The sequence below is a fragment of the Trachypithecus francoisi genome, unplaced genomic scaffold (genome assembly GCF_009764315.1).
Source record: "Trachypithecus francoisi isolate TF-2019V2 unplaced genomic scaffold, Tfra_2.0 Lachesis_group4, whole genome shotgun sequence".
In the NCBI taxonomy this organism is placed as follows: Eukaryota; Metazoa; Chordata; class Mammalia; order Primates; family Cercopithecidae; genus Trachypithecus; species Trachypithecus francoisi.
The window spans coordinates 51,521,632-51,542,970 of NW_022681469.1; the positions used below are offsets into that span (position 1 = coordinate 51,521,632).

A 21,339-nucleotide genomic window follows, 5' to 3' on the forward strand; every position below is an offset into this window, starting at 1 on the left:
ACTGTGGTCTCTGACCCAAAATGTCCAGGAGGAGAAAGTCCTTGCACATTTTGTTGTTACTGACTAACATGATTAATGCCATACAACCAATTTTGTTGCTGTGGGAAGATAAGATACTTGACTGCTTGGGATGCAGCCCTTTCAAAGTTGATTCTTTTCTGCAGCCAGATTAACATTTGCATCTAAGACCAGGGGACATTACCTTTGGTCAAAGGAAACCTTTGTTTAACCACGGTGCTCCTTCTGCATAAATGCCTTTTGTTTGGCAAGCACTGTGAGATCACTGAAATTTGTTTTCAGTTACCCAGATTACATGGTATGTGCATTTATAAAACTGTGTTTAGAGTAAAAAATATATTAGGCATTCTAGAATATAAAACTGCCATTCTTCTTTTTAAACCATGGAATGGAATATACTTGGTAAATGTAAAGTCCTTAAAAGTTTCTAGTAGAAGAAGTGAATCATGTCATTACAAAATCCATGGCCAGGTGCGGTGGCTGATGCCTGTAATCCCAGCACTTTGGGAGGCTGAGGTGGGCAGATCACCTGACATAAGGAGTTCGAGATCAGCCTGGCCAACATGGCAAAACCACGTCTCTACTAAAATTACAAAAATTAGCTGGGCATGATGGCATTTGCCTGTAGTCACAGCTACTTGGGGAGGCTGAGGCAAGGCAGGAGAATCACTTGAACCCGGGGGCAGAGGTTTCAGTGAGCCGAGATCACACCACTGTACTCCAGACCTGGGTGGCAGAGCAAGACTCCATCTAAAAATATATATATATATATATCGTATAGCTGACAGGGACTCTTGTCATCTGGTCCATCTTCTTAGTTCCCAGAATGGCCAACTCTCAATGGCTCAGACGAAGAGCTGTCAATAATCTCTGGTTGGCTGCCCTCATCCCCAGCCCCAGCCTATCTGACTTTCTTCTTCATTTCTCCCCACTTGGTTTGTGTTTGGAGAGCACAGAGTCATTTTCATATCAACTTAAGAATACAGTAGTAGACCTGTAAATATTCTTTACTGAACAAATTTTTATGAAGCACCTACTATAAATTAGACACTGTGGTAGGCATAGGCGTAAACAAAACATGCACTATCCCTGCCACCCCGGTTCTTATTCACTAAAGGGGAGACGCAGACAACCAGGCAATGAGAGCATGGGGTTAGAGGTCCTGGGAACTGTGACAGGGCACAGACCCAAAAAGCTCAGTGTGACTCTCGCAGTGGTTCTCAGCCTCATCTGACCCAACCCCATGCCCCCTTTTTTAACTATTACAAATATTTTTATTATAAATATTTTCTAACATTCCTTACCATCCTGAAATGAAATTCATAGGCACTATAGCCTACCTGCACACATGACTTCCAAATAACATCAATGTAATATGCTAATGTTAATACAAAGAAAAACAAAAGGAAAGTAATGGATAAATAAATCATCAGACTTCAATATGTGCATGTACAGGCATGAATACACCAGAATATGCAATGAAGTAGGAAGATGCTCACATAGATAGAATCACTGCAGGGGAGACAGCCATGAAAGCAGGTGTGTTGTAAACATGTTTAAAAAACATAGAGTTAGGTTCTCAACTCAAACTATAAACAGGGTTTTCTCCTTCATGAATATCCAGTGGAACTTTCAAAAGCTGTAGGGGCCATTTTGTGAGAATGTCCCACGTTTCTGACCGTGACCTGCTAAATGCCTGTAATAAACATCACTCTATTGCTGTGACAACTAAAACCACCTCCACGAATTTCCAAAATGCTCCCTAAAGGGGCAGTACCTCCCATATTCAGGACCATGGGAGGATGAGCAGGATGAGCAGGAGGAGCATAGCAAAATGAAAAAAAAAATAAGTTCAGATTTTTATCGTGAGGCAATGGGAAGCCACTGGAAAGTTTTAAGAAGGAGATTATCTGGACAAACGGCATTTAAAAGGATCACTCTGACTTTAGTGTAGAAAATTGATTGGTTGTGGCAAGAGTGGACACTGGGCCATCTGTTGGGTTGCCACTATAATCATCCAGGTGGCCTGAATTAGGGAAGTGGCAGGGGAACAAAGAGCCATAAATGCACCCTAGAAACATCTAAGAGGAGGAATTGGCCAGGCTTGTGATTTGATGTGTGGGGGACGTGCATTAGGCAAGAGAGTTGATAGCAAAGAGGCAGGTGTCAAAGATGACCTCCCTCAGTTTTCTCCACTGAGCAACTTGGCAGATGGTGGCATTGTTTACCAAGAATAAGCACAGAAAGGAAAGTGGAGTTCAGGCATGTTTGTTTTGCAGTGCCTGTGGGGCAACTAATAGGCATTAGATATCAGTGCAGATCTGGAGCCCATGACTGACAGGGGTGCAGGAGAAGTAAATTCAGATGCTGGCACCCATTTAGACGGTGGCCCAGTGTGGCCAAGATCACCTAGGAAGTAGGTGTGGAGTTAGGAGGGGGCTGATGAGAGAACCCTGAGGAACTCTAACATTTAGGGATGGGGTAGGGGAGAAGTATTGCATTGTTTTGAAGGGTGAACGGGAGATGAGGCAGGGGTGATGGCAAAGAAATGATTGTTTAAGAAATTTGGCTATCAAGAAGTCAAAGGGCAGAGACAGGGCAGTGGCAAGAGGAATATGTGCAATCGAGGAGGTGATTTTACAGATGGGAGACACTTGAGCACATTTAAATGTGAGTTGAGAGGAAGAGAGCAAAGAAAAGCATAATTTGCAGAAGAGTTTTGTGAGGTTAGAGGATTTACCAATGGGATACCTCTTCCACTCCAATACCTCTTCTTTTTTGAGCACTAAATGTCATGGATGGGTGGTAAGACTTGAGAACCTGGAATTTGGGAGGCAGGTAGTAGGAACCTCCAGGCCTTTTGCTGGGGTCTGTTTCCTCTGTGTAGTAAGGAGGTAACGGCATGTGCTCAGAGTGCAGCAGAAAGAGGAGACATTGGTAAATACAGTTGACTTTTTAACAACTCGGGGGTTAGGGGCGTCAACCCCCATGCAGTCAGACACCTACATATGATTTTATACTCCCCAAAAACTTAAATACTAATTGCCCACTGTTGACTGAAAGCCTTACCAATAACATACAGCCAATTAATATATATTTTGTATGTGTAGTATATACTATATCCTACAATAAAGTAAGCTAGAAAAAAATGCGTTATTAAGAAAATCACAAGGAAGAGAAAATGTTTATATTCATTAAGTGGAAGTGGATCATTACAAAGGTCTTCATCCTCTTCATCTGCACGCTGAGTAGGCTGAGGAGGAGGAGGAAGAGGAGGGCTTGGCCTTGATGTCTTGGAGTAGTACAGGCGGAATAAAATCCACATAGAAGGGACCTGTACAGTTCAAACCTGTGTTGTCGAAGGGTCAGCTCTGGTCATCTAGGGTTGTGATGCCACTAGCTGGGTGTGTCAAAGGACAATTAGGGAAAGACTGAAGAGGGTTGAAGTAAAGGGCTATGGAAACTAGTTTCAGGATGGATAAAGCAAAAAGAAGACTAGAGGAGATGTATCTGTGCACAGGTTTAGTCTCCAGACTTTGCCTGCTGAATTAAAACCCACTTTCACGGCTGCTTTTAACACTAGTTGTTCAAAATGACCAACTTGATGTTATTACTCTTTCAAATCTAGGCAAACATATTAGCAAGTAAAAAATATGACAGTAAAAAGATAAAGGCTTATTTTTTTTCTTTGCCACAAGTCCAGAAATATAAATATTTAAAGATATCTTAAATAAATTGAAAATCTTAAAAGTCTTCAGTCCTAACCAGCTTAAAGGATTGAGTTGAGTCTTCTTTCAACCATTATTTTCATACATCTAATTTTTTTTATATATAAGTAGAATCTTACACAGCAGATAGTTTGAATGTTAAGTCTTTTTGCATTCTTTCAAAAGCTTGGCCTTATTCCCCAAATCAATTCATTGGAGAATTTCTGCAGCAAGCAGGACTTAGATGAGTATCAGCTTCACAACTGTGTTGAAATTGCCTCAGCAGTGGGACCTCAAGTGCTCCCGGGTGCCTGTGAAAGGCTGATCATCAGCCTGTCCGCCAAGCTGCATGATGGGGCTGTGGGTATGTATCTGTTTAATGAGCTCTACTGAAGCACTGACATCCATACAAATGCTTTTTAGAGCAAATCAATTTATGTTAGCATCCACTCCAAACAACAACCAAAATATCCATCACTCAATAATTAGATACACAGAGCGGTCTGCTGATGTGTTGGAATCATAATGCACAGTACAGTGAGTGTGTAAAAGAGAAGCTTTGCAGCAGCATTCGTAGGCTAGATGGCTGGAACAAGGGTCCTAAAATATTCATTTGGAATTCTAGGGCTGGAAGGAACTCCAGACATCTTCTTTAATCCCAAAATATTCATTTAATAAATGAGCATATTGGAGCCCAAAATCTGTATGTAACTTGCCCATTTCATTTAGCTATGGAAGGGTTTTTCTCCCTCAGCACTACTAAAATTTTGAGCTGGATAATTCTTTGCTGCAGGGGCCTGCCCTATGCACTATCAGGTGTTTAACAGCAGCCCTACAGATCTTATACCAGTACTGCCCTCCCCTAGTTGTGACATCCAAAAATGTCTCCAAACTTTGTCAAATGTCACCTGAGGGACAAAATCATCCTTCAGTTGAGAAGCGTGGCTATAGAGTGACAGCTACAGTGAGAGTCAAGGCTTCCTGAATGTCAGGCAAATGCTTTTTCCCTTAGGACAGAGCTATGAGTTCAGGGTACCCACCATCTCATGAAATATATGGAATAGGGGGAAATAAAAAACTAGTAAGGGGGGCTGGTCATGGTGGCTCACACCTGTAATTCCAGCACTTTGGGAGGCCGAGGCAGGCAGATTGTTTGAGGTCAAGAGTTCAAGACCAGCCTGGCCAAAATGGTGACAGACTATCTCTACTAAAAATACAAAAATTAGCCAGGTGTGATGGTGCGTGCCTGTAATCATAGCTACTCAGGGGACTGAGGCATGAAAATCACTTGAACTGGGGAGGCAGAGGTAGCAGTGAGCCAAGATCACACTACTGCACTCCAGCCTGGGCCATAGAACGAGACTCAGTCTCAAAAAAACAAAACACAAACAAACAAAAAACTAGTAAGGGGTATGGTGGCAGATACCTGTAGCCCTAGCTACATGGGAGGCTGAGGCAGGAGGATTGCTTAAGCCCCGGAATTCAAGGCTGCAGTGAGCTAAGATCACACTACTCCAGTAACAGAGTGAGACCTTGTCTCTAAAAAATAAATAAAATAGTAGGTAAAATTCAGCACCAATGTAGAACATCAGGAATTGAAATATTAAGAACCCCGTCTCTACTAAAAAAAATACAAAAAAACTAGCCGGGTGAGGTGGCGGGCGCCTGTAGTCCCAGCCACTCCGGAGGCTGAGGCAGGAGAATGGTGTAAACCCGGGAGGCGGAGCTTGCAGTGAGCTGAGATCCGGCCACTGCACTCCAGCCCGGACGACAGAGCGAGACTCCGTCTCAAAAAAAAAAAAAAAAAAAAAAAAAGTGCCAATAGTATTAATTACATTAGAATAATTATTTAAAACCAATTTTAAGTCTATTAACTTGTTAAGTAATGTTAATTGAGCACCCTATGTACCAGCACTGTTCTAAGTACTTCACAGACCTTATTTCCTTTTATCCATACAACAGTCCCACAAGGCAGATCTTATATTATCCCTGTTTAACAGATGAGGGAGTTGAGTGTTAAAGAGGTCTTTAATGAGGGAGAGGGAAACTATAGCTACTAATAAGGTGAGGTGCTTCTCTGCCTCTTCATTCATTTCTACCTCCCTTCCTTTGTTCCTTGCAGCCTGCAAGTGTCACCCCCAGGGCTCAGTCGGATCCAGCTGCAGCCGACTTGGAGGCCAGTGCCAGTGTAAACCTCTTGTGGTCGGGCGCTGCTGTGATAGGTGCTCAACCGGAAGCTATGGTTTGGGGCATCATGGCTGTCACCGTACGTAGCAAAACACACCAGGGGAAACACTTGCTCACAGTCTTGACATTTTGACAGCAGGCAAAGTTATGGGGGGAGTTTTTAAGGGGAGGAGATTAGAAACTTGACTACATTATTCAGACTATCTATGTAGATAAAATATACTGAACATTTTTTTGCTACACTTCATTCATCCATTCATCAATGGGCCCTGACTGTAGGCAGAGCTGCATTAGGAACTGAGAGTAATGAACAAGGCATAGTCCATGCCTCTGGAAGTTTGCAGTCTGTATCAAATGGATGGTTAAGGTAAAATGTGGAGCACCATGAAGGGAGCTGGCAAAGCCAGCTTGAGGATCTAGCTCACGAGCCCAGTGGCTGGAAAGGCTAAAACAATGATACGACTGGGGAGTCAAGAAATGGACAATGCTGCCACCACAGACAAGACTTCTCCCAATGAGGGTATCACCCTTTCTGATGCGAGGTTTGCAAACAGCCTTGTAACTCAGTTCATAAGTCACTCATTGATAAGGGTTTAGATGGGGCTTCATCTGCAGCTGGCAATCCAGCTCTCATGGCTATAATGTTCAGGTATATAGTTCTCTCTTCACAGTGTAAATCATTAGTGAAAATACTGTTCCCTCAGATTCCTACCTTAGGAAACATGAAAACCTACAGGTAGGTTAATTTCCTTTCCAAGTAGGGAAACATATCTTTTCCGTCATAATTCAGAGAGATGGTTCCCCTTCCTGGGCACTGCTTGGGCGTGGCCGCCTACCCAGCCCATCACTGGACCCATCATTGCTTTCTTTTCTTTTAAAAAAAAAAGTTTCAAAATGCCTGAGATACACAAAGGGATCTAGACAAAGGAACAAACATTTCTTCCATGCGCCACCCTATCAAATAAACTGGCATCACATTTTGGCACAGGGAAGATTGGCTCAAGGGATTCAACAATTTATCAGAAAAGGATCGGGCCTCTCCCATCTCGTCTAGGAAAAAGAAAACTCTGACCGTGTTAAGATGGGTTCTTACATGGTTTATAATCTAGAGGTTATATTAATACTATACCATTATTATAGTATAGTATTTATATATACTATATTAATACTATAATATTAATACTAGAGGTTTTATTAATATACCTAAGATATATGGAAGTTTAAGTCGTTAAAAACATGTTACTTGTTTGGTTTCTCTGTATAAACAACAAATGTTCATAAGACCCAATTGTTCACAACATACTGTTTATCCAGTGACTCAGTGAGTTGTTATTTAACGTTTACCTGGAACTCATTATAAACTCTGTCCTAAGCACGTTACATTCTTACTTGGTTCACCCGGCTTGGGACAGGAAATGCAACACCAGCACTGTAACTCTTTCACCACCACACACCACTCATCCCCGCCCCAGCATACTTCTCTTTGCTTTATCCAGCATGTCACTGCCATCCTCAAGGATCAGAGGACACTGTGTGTGACCTAGTAACAGGGCAGTGCCCCTGCCATGGAGAGGTATCTGGCCGCCGCTGTGATCGCTGCCTGGCAGGCTACTTTGGATTTCCCAGCTGTCGCCCTTGCCCTTGTAATGGGTTTGCTGAACTTTGTGATCCTGAGACGGGGTCATGCTTCAATTGTGGAGGCTTTACAACTGGCAGAAACTGTGAAAGGTATGGAATTCATATGCACTTTAATTTTCAGGTTTTTGATACTTTGTTCCAGTCGCCTAATGGAGGTCCATTGAGTAGAGAAGTGCGGGAGGGAGGACTGTTAAAGGTGGGGGAGATCATTGTTTTCTCACCCTTCAAAATCATCTTACGAGCCAGAAAATGTTGGATTAAATCAATAACACACATTTGCCTGGCATGTTACTTTCTATGTTCCTCAAATATGACATGTAAATTGAGTGCTATTACATAGAGTTTAATTGACCATGCCTTGAGACTTTTGATTTGAAACCAAAAGTCGTTTTGCAGGGCAAATGAATGTCTTCTAAAATACTCAGTTTTCAGAGTTGCACTGTTTTAAAGCATAGCAAATCCTCATTGGCTAATGTGATCTTTTCCTGGGAACATTTTGGTGAAAGGAAATTGTCTTGACAGGTGTATTGATGGTTACTATGGAAATCCTTCTTCAGGACAGCCCTGTCGTCCTTGCCTGTGTCCAGATGATCCCTCAAGCAATCAGTATTTTGCCCATTCCTGTTATCAGAGTCTGTGGAGCTCAGATGTAATCTGCAATTGTCTTCAAGGTTATACGGGTATGTGTTATAGTGCTTGATGCAATTTTTTCTCTTTATCCCACACTATAATCTGTAAAATGATCATATATTCATGACTTATCTATCTTGGACAAATGTGTGGTGCAGAAATGGTAAGAAGACACAATGTGATAAATTGCTGCTTTATTGAACAAAGAATTTGAATGATTCACAAACCAATGACAATTAAAACTCATTGGCCACTGAGCTATAATTGTTTGCAAATAATGTTCTAGAAAATTAATTGACCAAATGAGACCAAATCAATTAATTTATTTAAAATAAAATTATCATATGTTAAGTAAGATATAAATGTGATAAAGTAGCATATATACTATATATAACAAGCAACTAAAAAATAAATGGAATTAGTCAAATGCTTCTTTGCATAATTTCAAATATTCAATTTGATATTTCATAGACATTACTAATTTTTTCAGATATCTTGAAACAATATTTGGGCATTCTACAGACATCACATAAGTCTTAATTCAAAACATGTATCTCTTGCACAATTAAAAATGTTAAAGACTTTAAGAGGGCTAGGCACAGTGGCTCACACTTGTAATCCCAGTACTTTGGAAGGCTGGGAAGCGGGTGAGGGAGGATTACTTGAGGCCAGGAATTCAAGACCAGCCTGGGCCACAAAGCAAGACCCTGTCTCCACAAAGAAATTTTAAAAATTAGCTAGACATGATGGATTGCATCTGTAGTCCTAGGTACTGGGGAGACTGAGGCAAGAGGATCACTTGAGCCCAGGAGTTCATGGTTACAATGAGCTCTGATTATGCCACTACACTCCAGCCTGGGGCCTGTGCAACAGAGCAAGACCCTCTCTCTAAATTGAAAAAAAAAAAAAGGTATTTAAACATGAGTGTGAATGTTTACTACAAACAAGAAGGTAACTTATGAAGTCTATTTGATTTAATGATATGTAGAACATATGGCAATATTAATGATAATTACCATCATGATAATAAATTACATGCCTGATTTGCCCCTCATTTGTTACATCTAAGGTCAACAGTTAATTCTCACCTCTTCCCTTGCAGCCTCTTTTCCATGCACAGTTTGGTGTGTTTGGTCAGTTTTTAAGAACTGAGACCACATTTGGGCTAAATGAATATTTCCAAGTGGGATGAACCAAAATGTGGAGAGTGGAGCCACAGTTTGGGCACCTAAAAAGCTGCAGTCATCTCATGGTTGCAAGGGTAAAGAGTGTTGAAGAGAAAAGTGGTTCCTCCAGACTGCTTAATAGAAACACCCTCAAGGGCTCATATGTCATGAAAACTGCTCTTGCTCATCTTCACTTCTAGAAGTGACGGCTATTGCTGTTTGGGACTTTCCCTTCAGGCCTGCTTTATTTTCACCTTAGGTGACTCTAGGATCACCTGAGAGTGGGTTGCCCCAGAAGAACAGGGGCTGAGATTAGTCTTGGGTCCTGGGGCACGCTAGTGTGATGCTGATTATATAAGGATCTAGAAATCCTGAGCCCACAGCTCCATGGTATTTGAAGAAAGCCTGGAATCCATTCTCCACCAAACACTTTTGAGTGCCAAATAATTATTTTGTTCTCTAAATGAATAATAATGAAAATGAAGGTTTTGTTTTACTTAGAACACTTTTCCTTATTCACCCGGAATGTGGGATTTCTCATTATTCCTTGAGGAGCCCAATAGTTTTCTATTTAGGACATAGATCTCCTCCTCTCTCCCAACACTGACACCTCACCCCATTCCTTTTCCTCCCCCTGTCTTTCAGGTACTCAGTGTGGAGAATGCTCTACTGGTTTCTATGGAAATCCAAGAATTTCAGGAGCACCTTGCCAACCATGTCCCTGCAACAACAATATAGATGTAACCGATCCAGAGTCCTGCAGCCGGGTAACAGGGGAGTGCCTTCGATGTTTGCACAACACTCAGGGTGCAAACTGCCAGCTCTGCAAACCAGGTCACTATGGATCAGCCCTCAATCAGACCTGCAGAAGTAAGTCTGCAAAACTCCCGGGGCGAAATGTGTCAGCTGAGTGACAGCTTGTAAGTGTGTTGTCAACTCTCCCATGCTCATTTCAGTTAGGCCAGTCCCAGCACGCAAAAGCAGCACCCACTAGGTGACAGGGCTGTTGTACTGAACTCATCAACAGAAATTAGTGCAATGCAACCACTAGTATTCTCAGATGCAGCCACAATGTTCTCACTAGTGTTGTTAGTTTGCCTTTTGTGTCTGTTGCCTGAAATACCTGTCCTCGTGGATTCAAAGCGTTGTTTCTCAGAGTTTAGTCTGCAGTTCACCAGTGCCAGAGCAGTGGGGAGGTGAGGTGTATTAACATGCATATTCCTAGGCTATACTTCAAACCCACTGAGTCAGAATCTCTGGGAGTGAAGCCCAGGAATCTGCATTGTAACAAACTCGTCAAGTGACTGTAATGTATAAGTGAACCATTGTTTTCAAGTCATTTAAATAAATGGAACTTTGGTGAGTGGCTTGAGGGAAAAATAAGATTTTTAGGCATCCTAACTGTGAGCTCTTGGCACAAGTTCCACCACATGAACTTGCCATTTGGGGAGATCGGAAACCATTAAATGTGTTCAACCTACTTAGATTCTTCGGTAAATTACTTACTATTATAAGGTGTTTGTTCTTTGAGCCCCTTGGAGAAATGATACATCCAGGTCTAAAATGCTCTTTGTATGGTTTGCTAAATGCCAGATTTATCATTGAATTTACCTCTGATGATGGTTTTATCATCCCAGGATGCTCCTGCCATGCTTCTGGCGTGAGTCCCGCGGAGTGTGCCCCTGGTGGGGGAGCTTGCCTCTGTGACCCTGTCACTGGTGCATGTCCTTGTCTGCCAAATGTCACAGGCCTGGCCTGTGATCGTTGTGCTGATGGATACTGGAATCTGATTCGTGGCAGAGGATGTCAGTCATGTGACTGTGACCCTAGGACCTCTCAAAGTAGCCACTGTGACCAGGCAAGATACTTTAAAACTTACTAGTGCACTCAGAGTAAGGATTGATAGTGAGACATGGTTTCTAAATGTGTAAAGAAAGTTTCTTTTATGTACTGTTGTTAATTCGTGCATTTAAACAGGATTGGCCTTACAGGGGATGGAGTCAGCTTCTATCAAGGAATGAAAACCAAAAAAAGAGAATGAGAATCTCAAAGTTCAGCTTTGCCTACTTCAGTTTTCTCTCTGTGACTGAAGAAGTCAGAATTCATACACAATGGAACACAGACATCAACCTCACCTTTCACTATTTCATACGTGTAATCATAGGGAAGACCTAAGAAATAGTTAATCAGAAGAGATTATTAATCAGAATGAAAATAAACAGATACCTTCAAAACCCACAAGTCCATTTAAAAAACTGAGCTGTTGTTTCCTATTGCTCACCAATTGCTTTACATATCGGTAAAATAAGAAGTCTTCTTGACTTCCAGACTGGCATCAATCATGTCTTAAGAATGTAGGCATAGGCCGGGCGCGGTGGCTCAAGCCTGTAATCCCAGCACTTTGGGAGGCCGAGACGGGCGGATCACGAGGTCAGGAGATCGAGACCATCCTGGCGAACACAGTGAAACCCCGTCTCTACTAAAAATACAAAAAACTAGCCGGGCGAGGTGGCGGGCGCCTGTAGTCCCAGCTACTCGGGAGGCTGAGGCAGGAGAATGGCGTAAACCCGGGAGGCGGAGCTTGCAGTGAGCTGAGATCCGGCCACTGCACTCCAGCCTGGGCGACAGAGCAAGACTCCGTCTCAACAAAAAAAAAAAAAAAAAAAAAGAATGTAGGCATGTGTACCAGGAGCAAATCTTCAATGTTTCATATACAACTAATATGACATAGATAGATGCATGTGTGATTTTTCAGTCAATAAACCAATGAGCACAGAATTTGTAATGAGGATAACATTACCTGTGGGAAAAAAACTATTTGTTAATATCATGCTTAGTTTTTTTGGCAGTTGTTTTGGTTTTTGTGTTTTGGCTTAATCTATTCTTTGAAATGATTTTCACATTAATAGAGTTTAGGGGGAAAAGGGTAAAAACAATGACAAGAAATGTTAGAAAAAGCCAAATTCACAATATAGGGATCAGGATTTAATTGGAATGAAAATGCAAATTTAAGTAACTGGAGTCTTTTCAATTAGTAAGCATGGCTCAACTTCTATTTCAGCTCCACTATTCAACCTATTATTCAAAGGTCAAATCTTTTGAAGGTAGTTCTTATATGGAGAATGTGTTTTTCCTTCTCTTCTTTTCCTTTCTCTCCAATCCTCATCCACCAACCCACATAAACACCATATCTTTTTTTTTTTTTTTTTTTTTTTGAGACAAGAGTCTTGCTCTGTGGCCCAGGCCTGAGTGCAGTGTCATGATTTTGGCTCACTGCAACCTCCGCCTCCTAGGTTCAAGCAATTCTCCTGCCTCAGCTTCCTGAGTAGCTGGGATTACAGGCGCCCGCCACCATGCCCTGCTAATTTTTGTATTCTTAGTAGAGACAGGGTTTCACCATGTTGGCCAGGCTGGTGTCAAACTCCTGATCTTAAGTGATCCACCCACCTCAGCCTCCCAGAGTGTTGGGATTACAGGCATGAGCCACGACACCCAGCCCCCACAACATACCTTTTTAAAAATAAGCTTTTTAGAATACATTTGTGAAGTTGTAAAGATAGAACAGAGAAAATAAACCCCATACCCAGTTTCTTCTATTATTAATACCTTATATTAATTTAATAACATTTGTCACTATTAATCAATATGGATACATTATTGCTAACAAATTTAGTCAGATTTCCTTAATTTTTAGCTAATGTCCTTTTCCTGTTCCAGGAGTCCATTTAGAACACATTATATTTAGTCATCTTATTTCCTTAGGCTCCTCTTGGCTGCGATAGTTTCTCAGGCCTTCCTTATTTTGTAGAATGTCGCTCAATTCAAATTTATCTGATATTCTTCTCATGATTAGACTGGGTTTATAGGTTCTGAAAACACCAGAGAGGTCAAGTGCCACTCTCATCACATCCTATTAAGGGTACATATTATTAACATGACTTATCACTGTTAATGTGAATTTTGGTTACCCGGCTGAAGCAGTGTTTGTCAGGTTGTTATATCATCAAGTTACTCTTTTTCCTCCTTTTTCTACTGTGCTCTATGGAAGGAAGTCACTATGTACAACCTACTTAAGGAGTAGGGAGCTATGCTTTTCCTCCTCAAAGACAGAGTATCTCCACGAATCATTGGAATTCTTCTGCACTGGAGATTTGTCTGTTGTCTTACATTTATTCATTCATTCGACCGTTTATTTATATCAGCATGGACTCATGGATATTTATACTTTTGGGGATAGTCCAACACTACTTTATTTTATAGTTCAAATTGTTCCAGCTTTGGTCACTGGAAGATCTCTCAGTGGCTCCTGTGTCCCTTTGACATAGGCCAATACTGTAGAGTTTTTAAAAGCATTCCTTACTTTCTGGCACTGCAAAATGTTCCAGGCTCATCTTATGTATTCTCTGCCCTAGTCCTAGAATCAGCTATTTATCTAAGGAACACTGATTCCTTTACTAGAGAATGGTGTTAGAAACCAAGATCTGGACACTGGACGGCCGTGCCTGTTTTATAAGCTCCCCTCCATTCCCCACACCTGCAGCCACCAACTATAGAATAAAGTGGTACATCTCCACGTGACCACCTGGCTTCCCAATTCTTGAGGGACTCCTAGTACTCAAGACTACGCTATATGGCAAGTTTCTTAGACCTTTTGGGAAGCATATTTGTAGCAGCATTCAATAAAGACCACAGTTCCAAGGCAGCCTATGAAACTGAAAGATGGTATTGGTTTAACAAGGAAGCCCCTCATGACAAGGGTCCTTTGGGTTCTTTGGTGCATAGGGGATGCCTTGGGGGAACACTGTTCTCTGCAATCAAGAAACATGTTCACTGGAGTGCAGGGAAGACATGTGGACATTTAGATTCCCAGCTGTTTAAACAACTACTGATAGATGTCTCTGTGTTAGCCAAGAGGTGGCTCCTGGCGCATTCCCACAGAGAGATCCAAATGTGCCATCCAATATTTTCATCAACACTTTAGATGGAGCTGGAGAAACATGCTTCTCAAATTTGCAGATATTACAAAGCCATAAGCTAATATGATAAAGACAGAACAAGATATCCCAGTAGGCTGTCATGCAGGCTGGAAACAAGGAGATGAAATGTTAACAGGGTAAAAGTAAAGTTTTGCAACTGGGTTTTTTAAATCCCTTGCATAAATACAGGGTGGGAATAAGAACTTGGCACCAGCTCTTGTGAGAAAAATCTGAGGATTTTCATTGCGTGCAGGCTTCCAGTGAGCAAGCAGCGTGGCAGGGCTGCCAAAGAAGCGACGCCTGGACAGGCTGGAATAGGGGGGTGCTGTGCCCAGGTTGAGGACAGTTACCGTCCCATTATCTGCTCTACTGGCCCGATGGTGCCAGGAGCATTGTTGTCAGTTCTGAGCACCATATTTTAAACATTATATTGACAGACTAGTATGTGCCCAAAGGGAGACAACCAAGATAATGGACAGAACTATGCTATTCTGTGACGAAGGCTAGAGAGACTTAGGGGTGATCGACCTGAAGAAAAGAAGCCAAGGCAGGTTGGAATGGCCATCTATGGTTGGGAGAAGGACTATAAGGGGAAAGAGGCAATTGCAAACTGTTTTGTGCAATTTTGTAAGGACACAGAACAATGGGAACAAGTTAAAAGGAGGCAGATTCAACTTTGGTATAAGAAAGCACTGCCTAATAATCGGGGGCAATCAGCAGTACAACAGGCCTCGGGGCAACAAGCACCACATAACTCCTTACATTTGAGCAGAAGCTGGCAGGAACTCCAAAGATATTGAAACTTGGCAGATCCAGGCCAGGCATGGTAGCCCACACCTGTAATCCCACTTTGGGAGGCTGAGGCAGGGGCGTCACTTGAGGTCAGGAGTTCGAGACCAGCCTGGCCAACATGGTAAAACCTCGTCTGTACTAAAAATACAAAAAATTGCTGAGCATGGTGGTGCATGCCTGTGGTCCCAGCTACTCGGGAGGTTGAGGTGGAAGTAATCGCTTAAACCTGGGAGGCAGAGGTTGCAGTGAGCTGAGATCGTGCCACTGCCTTCCAGCCTGGGGAACAGAGTGAGATTCAGTCTCAAAAAAATAGAAAGAAAAAGAAAAAGAAACATGGCAGATTCAGCCACTCTATGAATCCAGCCACTTATTCACAGGAAACTTATGGAGTTGTTGTTTAAGCAGCTAATTTAGGACTACAACAATAGTGATTTGCTTTTGTATTTTCTCCTGTTAATTTTCCAACGTCCTCAGTTTTCAGAAAAGCTGGTCTAGAGTTCAGTTGGGAGGGTAAAGAAAAGTTCAGCCCTCTCTGAAAAACACAGTTAAGTAACTCTCATTAAATCATTAAGCCTGGAGTACAAAAAAAAGATGTTTTCTTGAGCAAAACGCTAATCCAGTTGGTAAAAACTACATCATACATTCCATAGTGAAAACATTACTTGACACATTAACTGATGAATGTTAGACCAGGTCTTTGGCCTCACTCACTTACAGAGGAACTCCCATAACAATTGAGGAAAAGAATCTGGCCCGTTTCCCATTATGTGTTTTGTTTTCATTTACATCTGTGTATGTTTCCCAGTTTGGGCCACCTGTCCCTAAACAGCTGGAAGCAGGCGATATATTCAGGAGCTTTAGGCCAAAGCATATTAACTCCTGATCCTTGGTATTGTCGGGGGTGGCTGCTGGCCATGGGAATCATCCTTCCTCCGCCTTTGCACAGCTGTATGTTCTAAATCACCAGAGGGGAAAATGTTTCCTATTAAAATGCATTATTTTTTTTAGACCATAAAGCTTGTCAATTCCTCACCCATGACTGTTCTCACAGCTTACAGGCCAGTGTCCATGTAAATTAGGCTACGGCGGGAAACATTGCAGTGAGTGCCAGGAAAATTATTATGGTGATCCACCTGGGCGATGCATTCGTAAGTACTGGGAATTCTAAAAACTCATTTATACAGTCAGCCTGGCCCTACCATGGACATGCTATGAATCAACTGAATTTTAAATTTCTTTTTTTTTTTTTTTTTTGGTTGCTTTTAATAAGGTGGACTTAGAAAATTCACAAAGTTTAATTCTACATTTTGAAAATAATCTTCCTATAGCCCTGCAAAAAGATTATTTTCCTCCTATGTTAAAAATTTAGCCTATATTAAAATTCGTAGCCTGTCTTGAAATTCCTCAAACTTATTACAAATGGAACAGTCAGCTTCCAAAAGAAGAAAATCCAGAGAAATGTCAGGTATCATGGGCTCATCACCCTGGTCAGCGATACATAGCCACACATGGCAACTCTTTCCTCCTCTCCATTCCTTTATAAAGGTGCCCTTGTGGCTAAAAAGCATTGCTCATTCCCTTGCCCCATTCAAATGCACATTCTGAATGATTTTCTCTGGGCCCCGCTTATTCAGTTTTCTAAGTGGAATTGCTGGGTTAAAACACAGGGTGAAACTTTGGCTCTTGGAAAATCTACCTTAGACCCTCTTTCTCTGTGTCCCTCTACTGTTTTGATAATCTTATTTCATAAAAATGCTTTCATCTTTTATAGAGAAGCAGTAGAGGAAACTGCAAATAATCAAGTCAGGCCACAAACCCCACTAAAGCTCCTGGGGAAGAGTGGCTAACAAGGGGGAATGGCCTCCAGGTGATGAAGTGACATGACACTGCCCCCCAAGGGGTACCTGCTAAGCCTCTGGACCAAGGCCAATGTGCTGGACAGATGTTATCTAGCTGAAGAGCCTAGTATGTTAACTAGTTTTTATTTGTAATTGGCATCATTTTTACTCAAACTAACAAATGCCTTTTTTTTTTTTTTTTTTTTTGAGACAGGGTCTCACTCTGTTGCCTGTGCTGGAGTGTAGTGGCATGATCACAGCTCACTGCAGCTTTAACCTCCCTGGGCTCAAGTGATCCTCCCACCTCAGCCTCCAGAGAGCTGGGAATACATGTGTATGCCACCACACCTGTCTAATTTTTGTATTTTTTGTAGAGATAGGGTTTCACCATGTTGCTCATGCTGGTCTGGAACTCCTGGGCTCAAACAATCCACCCACCTTAGCCTCCCAAAGTACTGGGATTACAGGTATGAGCCACCACACCCAGCCTCAAATGCATTTTTAAATTACTTGTTCCTTGCAGTTAGTCCAAAAACATAGGCTAGTGATTCCCTAATCTTTTGGAGATTGCAGTAAGATCAGTAGATCTCCCTATCCTCTATCTTCAGGCTTGGTCAGAAACCTACTCAAATAAAGTACTGTGTGGAGTCAGTTTTTTTTTTTTTAAATTAAGACAAAATGAATTTAATTTCCCCTCCTTTTTGGCAAATGAAATTGTTTTCCTTAAGTAATGGAAGACAGCATGGTCAGCACACCCAAGCTGGGCTTTACTTAGAAGGAGTGTGACCATGGGACTTCTTAGAGAATCTCGATACACCACTCTCTGAGGCTGTAGCAGCAGAGTTACTACCATGTGTCCATCATTAAATCACACTTCTTACTCAAATAGATGAGGATCCCACTTGTAGACGCTTGCACTCACACAATAAAAACATCTGATATTTGCCAAATTGAAATAATAAACTGATTTGTTAGTGGAATATAGAGAGCCATGCTGTCTTATAATGGCTATTGCACAGATCTCTGAAATTATATTGGCTTTAAATATTCATCTTAGAAGTGTGAGTTGGGAAGATTCTCAGGAAAAGACCTGATTCTTGAGCTAGTCATCAACAAAAGACCCAGTGACATTCTCTGCTCCTTCTCTTTTCCTTTTTAGCATGTGATTGCAACAGGGCGGGTACCCAGAAGCCCATCTGTGATCCAGACACAGGCATGTGCCGCTGCCGGGAGGGTGTCAGCGGCCAGAGATGTGATCGCTGTGCCCGGGGTCACAGCCAGGAATTCCCTACTTGTCTTCAATGTCACTTGTGCTTTGATCAATGGGACCACACCATTTCTTCCCTCTCCAAAGCGGTGCAAGGGTTAATGAGACTGGCTGCTAACATGGAAGATAAAAGAGAGACCCTGCCTGTCTGTAAGACAGACTTCAAAGGCCTCAGAGAGAACGTGTCTGAAATAGAAAGGATTTTGAAACATCCTGTTTTCCCATCTGGGAAACTCTTAGAAGTCAAGGATTATCATGACTCTGTTAGGTAAGATTTATGCTCAAGTAACAGACAGCCAAACTCCTGATTTGCCTTAACTCCCACCAAGCTTTAACATCCTCAACCTTCAATTTAGAAATGTACCTATGTTGACTTTAGGGGACTGATAGTTTTTCAGTTAATAACCAGGCTGGGCCAGGCCCCGTAGCTCATGCTTGTAATCCCAGCACTTTGGGAGGCTGAGGCGGGTGGATCACTTGAGGTCAGGAGTTCTAGACCAGCCTGGCCAACATGGAGAAACCCCGTCTCTACTAAAAATACAAATATTAGCCAGGCGGGGTGGCAGGCGCCTGTAATCCCAGCTACTCCGGAGGCTGAGGCAGGAGAATCGCTTGAACCCTGGAGGCGAAGGTTGCAGTGACCCAAGATTGCAGCATTGCACTCCAGCCTGGGCAACAAGAGCGAAACTCTGTCTCAAAAGAAAAAAAAAAAAAAAAAAAAAAAGCTGGTAATCATGTTTGTCTACTTTTTTCTCACCTAGTTAGGATTATATGTGATTTTTCCAGATGCCGTTGGTTGTAACAAAAAGACAGTCATTAATGGGGAAGCTCAAACTCAGTAAAGCTGAAAGATATAAAATTGGAAGTATGGTAGTTATGGTGGTTTCAAAAACAACATATGTTTGTTTCAATGATACACATAGGGAAAATTTACCAAATCTTCCCAAGTTCTTCAGTTGTTTAGATGCCTATACACTAATATGAAGTCTTATACCAAGTATTTTCATTTTTCGAAAAGGCAAGCTCATTTTTATTACATATTACTGAATCTTTTTAAAAAATTTAACCATTTGTTGAGATTATGTTGATAGTTTTGGGCCACGGCTCAGCAAACTACAGCCCACAGGTGGAATCTTACACAGCCTTTGTTTATGTAAATAAAGTTTCCTTGGAGCACAGCCACACCCATTTATTTACCCCTCCTCTGTGACTGCAGTCTCCAGAATGGCAGAGTTGAGTAGTTATGACAGAGATGCTATGCTTCCTAAGGCAAAGTTTGCCAACCTGTTATGGGCAAAACCAGGATGAATTGGGTATAGTTTCTACCCCCATAGAAGCACACAGTCTGCTAAGAAACCCCAAAAATGTGCCCATCTAGCAAAATATCCTTCCTCCCCAAGAAAAGTTCCTGGAGTAAGGAATAGTTGAAGCTGCAGTGGCTTATGTCATATATAACACAAGTGTAAATATAAGGTCACTCATTACCTATAGGGAAATATCCCAGAAATAGATGATAATTGCTTAAAAGGTGCACAAGGGAGAAGGTATTACCCACCTAGGTAGTTCAGGGAAAGGGTCACCGCATCATAAATGCAACAACAGGGCCCAGGGAGGCCACATGGCCAGGGTCAAGCTGGCAGGTGATAAGAGGCACATCTATACCTCTCTAAAGACTTCTGGGCTGGGCACAGTGGCTCTCGTCTGTAATCCCAGCACTTTGGGAGGCTGCAGCAGTAGGATCACTTGAGGCCAGGAGTTCAAGACCAGCCTGGGCTACATAGCAAAAGGATCACGTGAGCCCAGGAGTTCAAGGCTGCAGCGAACTATGATTGTGCTACTGCACTCCAGTCTGGGTGACAGAATGGCACCCTGTCTCTAAAAACAAAGAAGCAATAAAACTTCTTCTGCATTGCAGGATCTGGACCCCTATGTTAACAGATCTCCTCAATTTTCAAGAGATGTCAGATATCCCTATTTTTACTGAACTATCCCCACTTCAAAATGTATACAGCTAATCCAATAGCACTTGTAAGAAACCCTACCGTATAGCCCAAAGAAAACTTGTCTGAGAATGAGCTTTGGCCCATGGACCACTGGCGTGTGGTTAGACACCATTAGGAAAATGTCAGACAAAGTAGCACAAAGAAAGCAGAATGAGCCAATCCACCGTGGACATTCTGGACAGAGACTGCAAGAGCCACAGGCAGAGCCAGAGAGAAAGAGTGAGAAAGAGGAGTGCCCAGCCCAGGTCTGGAGTGAGGAGAAAGCAGGGGCTGCTGAGCTTCTTCAACCAGCAGCCCAGAGGCATGTTCCCTTCTAGCCCACCTGCCAAACTCCTGCTTTAACAGCCACACAAACATCACGTCCTCTCTGAAGTCTTTCCTGACTTCCTCACAGAGAGGCCTGTGTTTCCTTCTCCATCTTCTCACCTCTTTGTGCTCCTTTGCCATTTCCTTGCTGGGGGGCACCCTGGACAGGGCCTGCCCTATCATGTGCTTGTCTTCTCCAGGCCTGGTGTAGTTCTATTAAAAAAAAAAATGTTGCTGGATAAACTACAAGTGGAAGGGGAACAGGAGGATAAAGAACCCTGGGTGTCATGAGCATAAATTCAGAAGTCAAACCACCTGGTTTAAATCCACTTACTAGATGTGTGGCTTTGGGCAAGCTACTAAACTCTCCAAGCTTCAATTTCTTCATCAAAAAAGGGAGAGAAAGTCTGGATTTCATAGGATTCTTGTGAGAATTACTCAAGACCCATCACTTAGCATAGTGTCGGGCATAGGTAAGTGCTTAAGGAGTCCCAATTAGAGTAATTGTCATTATTTTTATTGTTATTATTGTTAGCCTGAAGAATTGCAGTTGTGACAATTGGAGCTTGAAGGAAGAGTCTATAGATTAGAGGGGAGAGTTACAGCAGAAAACAGAAGGAAGTATTGCAGTTGTGCCAAGATAAATTAGTCCCATAAATTCATTTTATAACTTCCCCCAACTGTACACTTCGAGATTGGCGCACAGTTTCTCCATCATGAGGAATGTGTTCATTATCCCCTCGAAGCAACTGTAGGTGCTAAACCCAGCAAATTGAAGCAGGACAAAGGTGTACCCCATCAAAGAAGAAGG

General features: G+C 42.2%; 1 protein-coding gene across 1 annotated transcript in view; it reads left to right on the forward strand.

The window, feature by feature from the left end:
* Window positions 1–11,692, forward strand: part of LAMB4 (laminin subunit beta 4) — a 69,946-nt gene extending 58,254 nt beyond the window's left edge. Inside the window, exons 18-23 of the mRNA XM_033193300.1 lie at window positions 3,912–4,089; window positions 5,848–5,991; window positions 7,409–7,640; window positions 8,073–8,230; window positions 9,992–10,216; window positions 10,984–11,692. Coding sequence (XP_033049191.1) covers window positions 3,912–4,089; window positions 5,848–5,991; window positions 7,409–7,640; window positions 8,073–8,230; window positions 9,992–10,216; window positions 10,984–11,228 — 1,182 coding nt within the window. The 3' untranslated portion in view covers window positions 11,229–11,692. The remainder of the gene's footprint in view (window positions 1–3,911; window positions 4,090–5,847; window positions 5,992–7,408; window positions 7,641–8,072; window positions 8,231–9,991; window positions 10,217–10,983) is intronic.
* The last annotated feature ends 9,647 nt before the right edge of the window (window positions 11,693–21,339 follow it).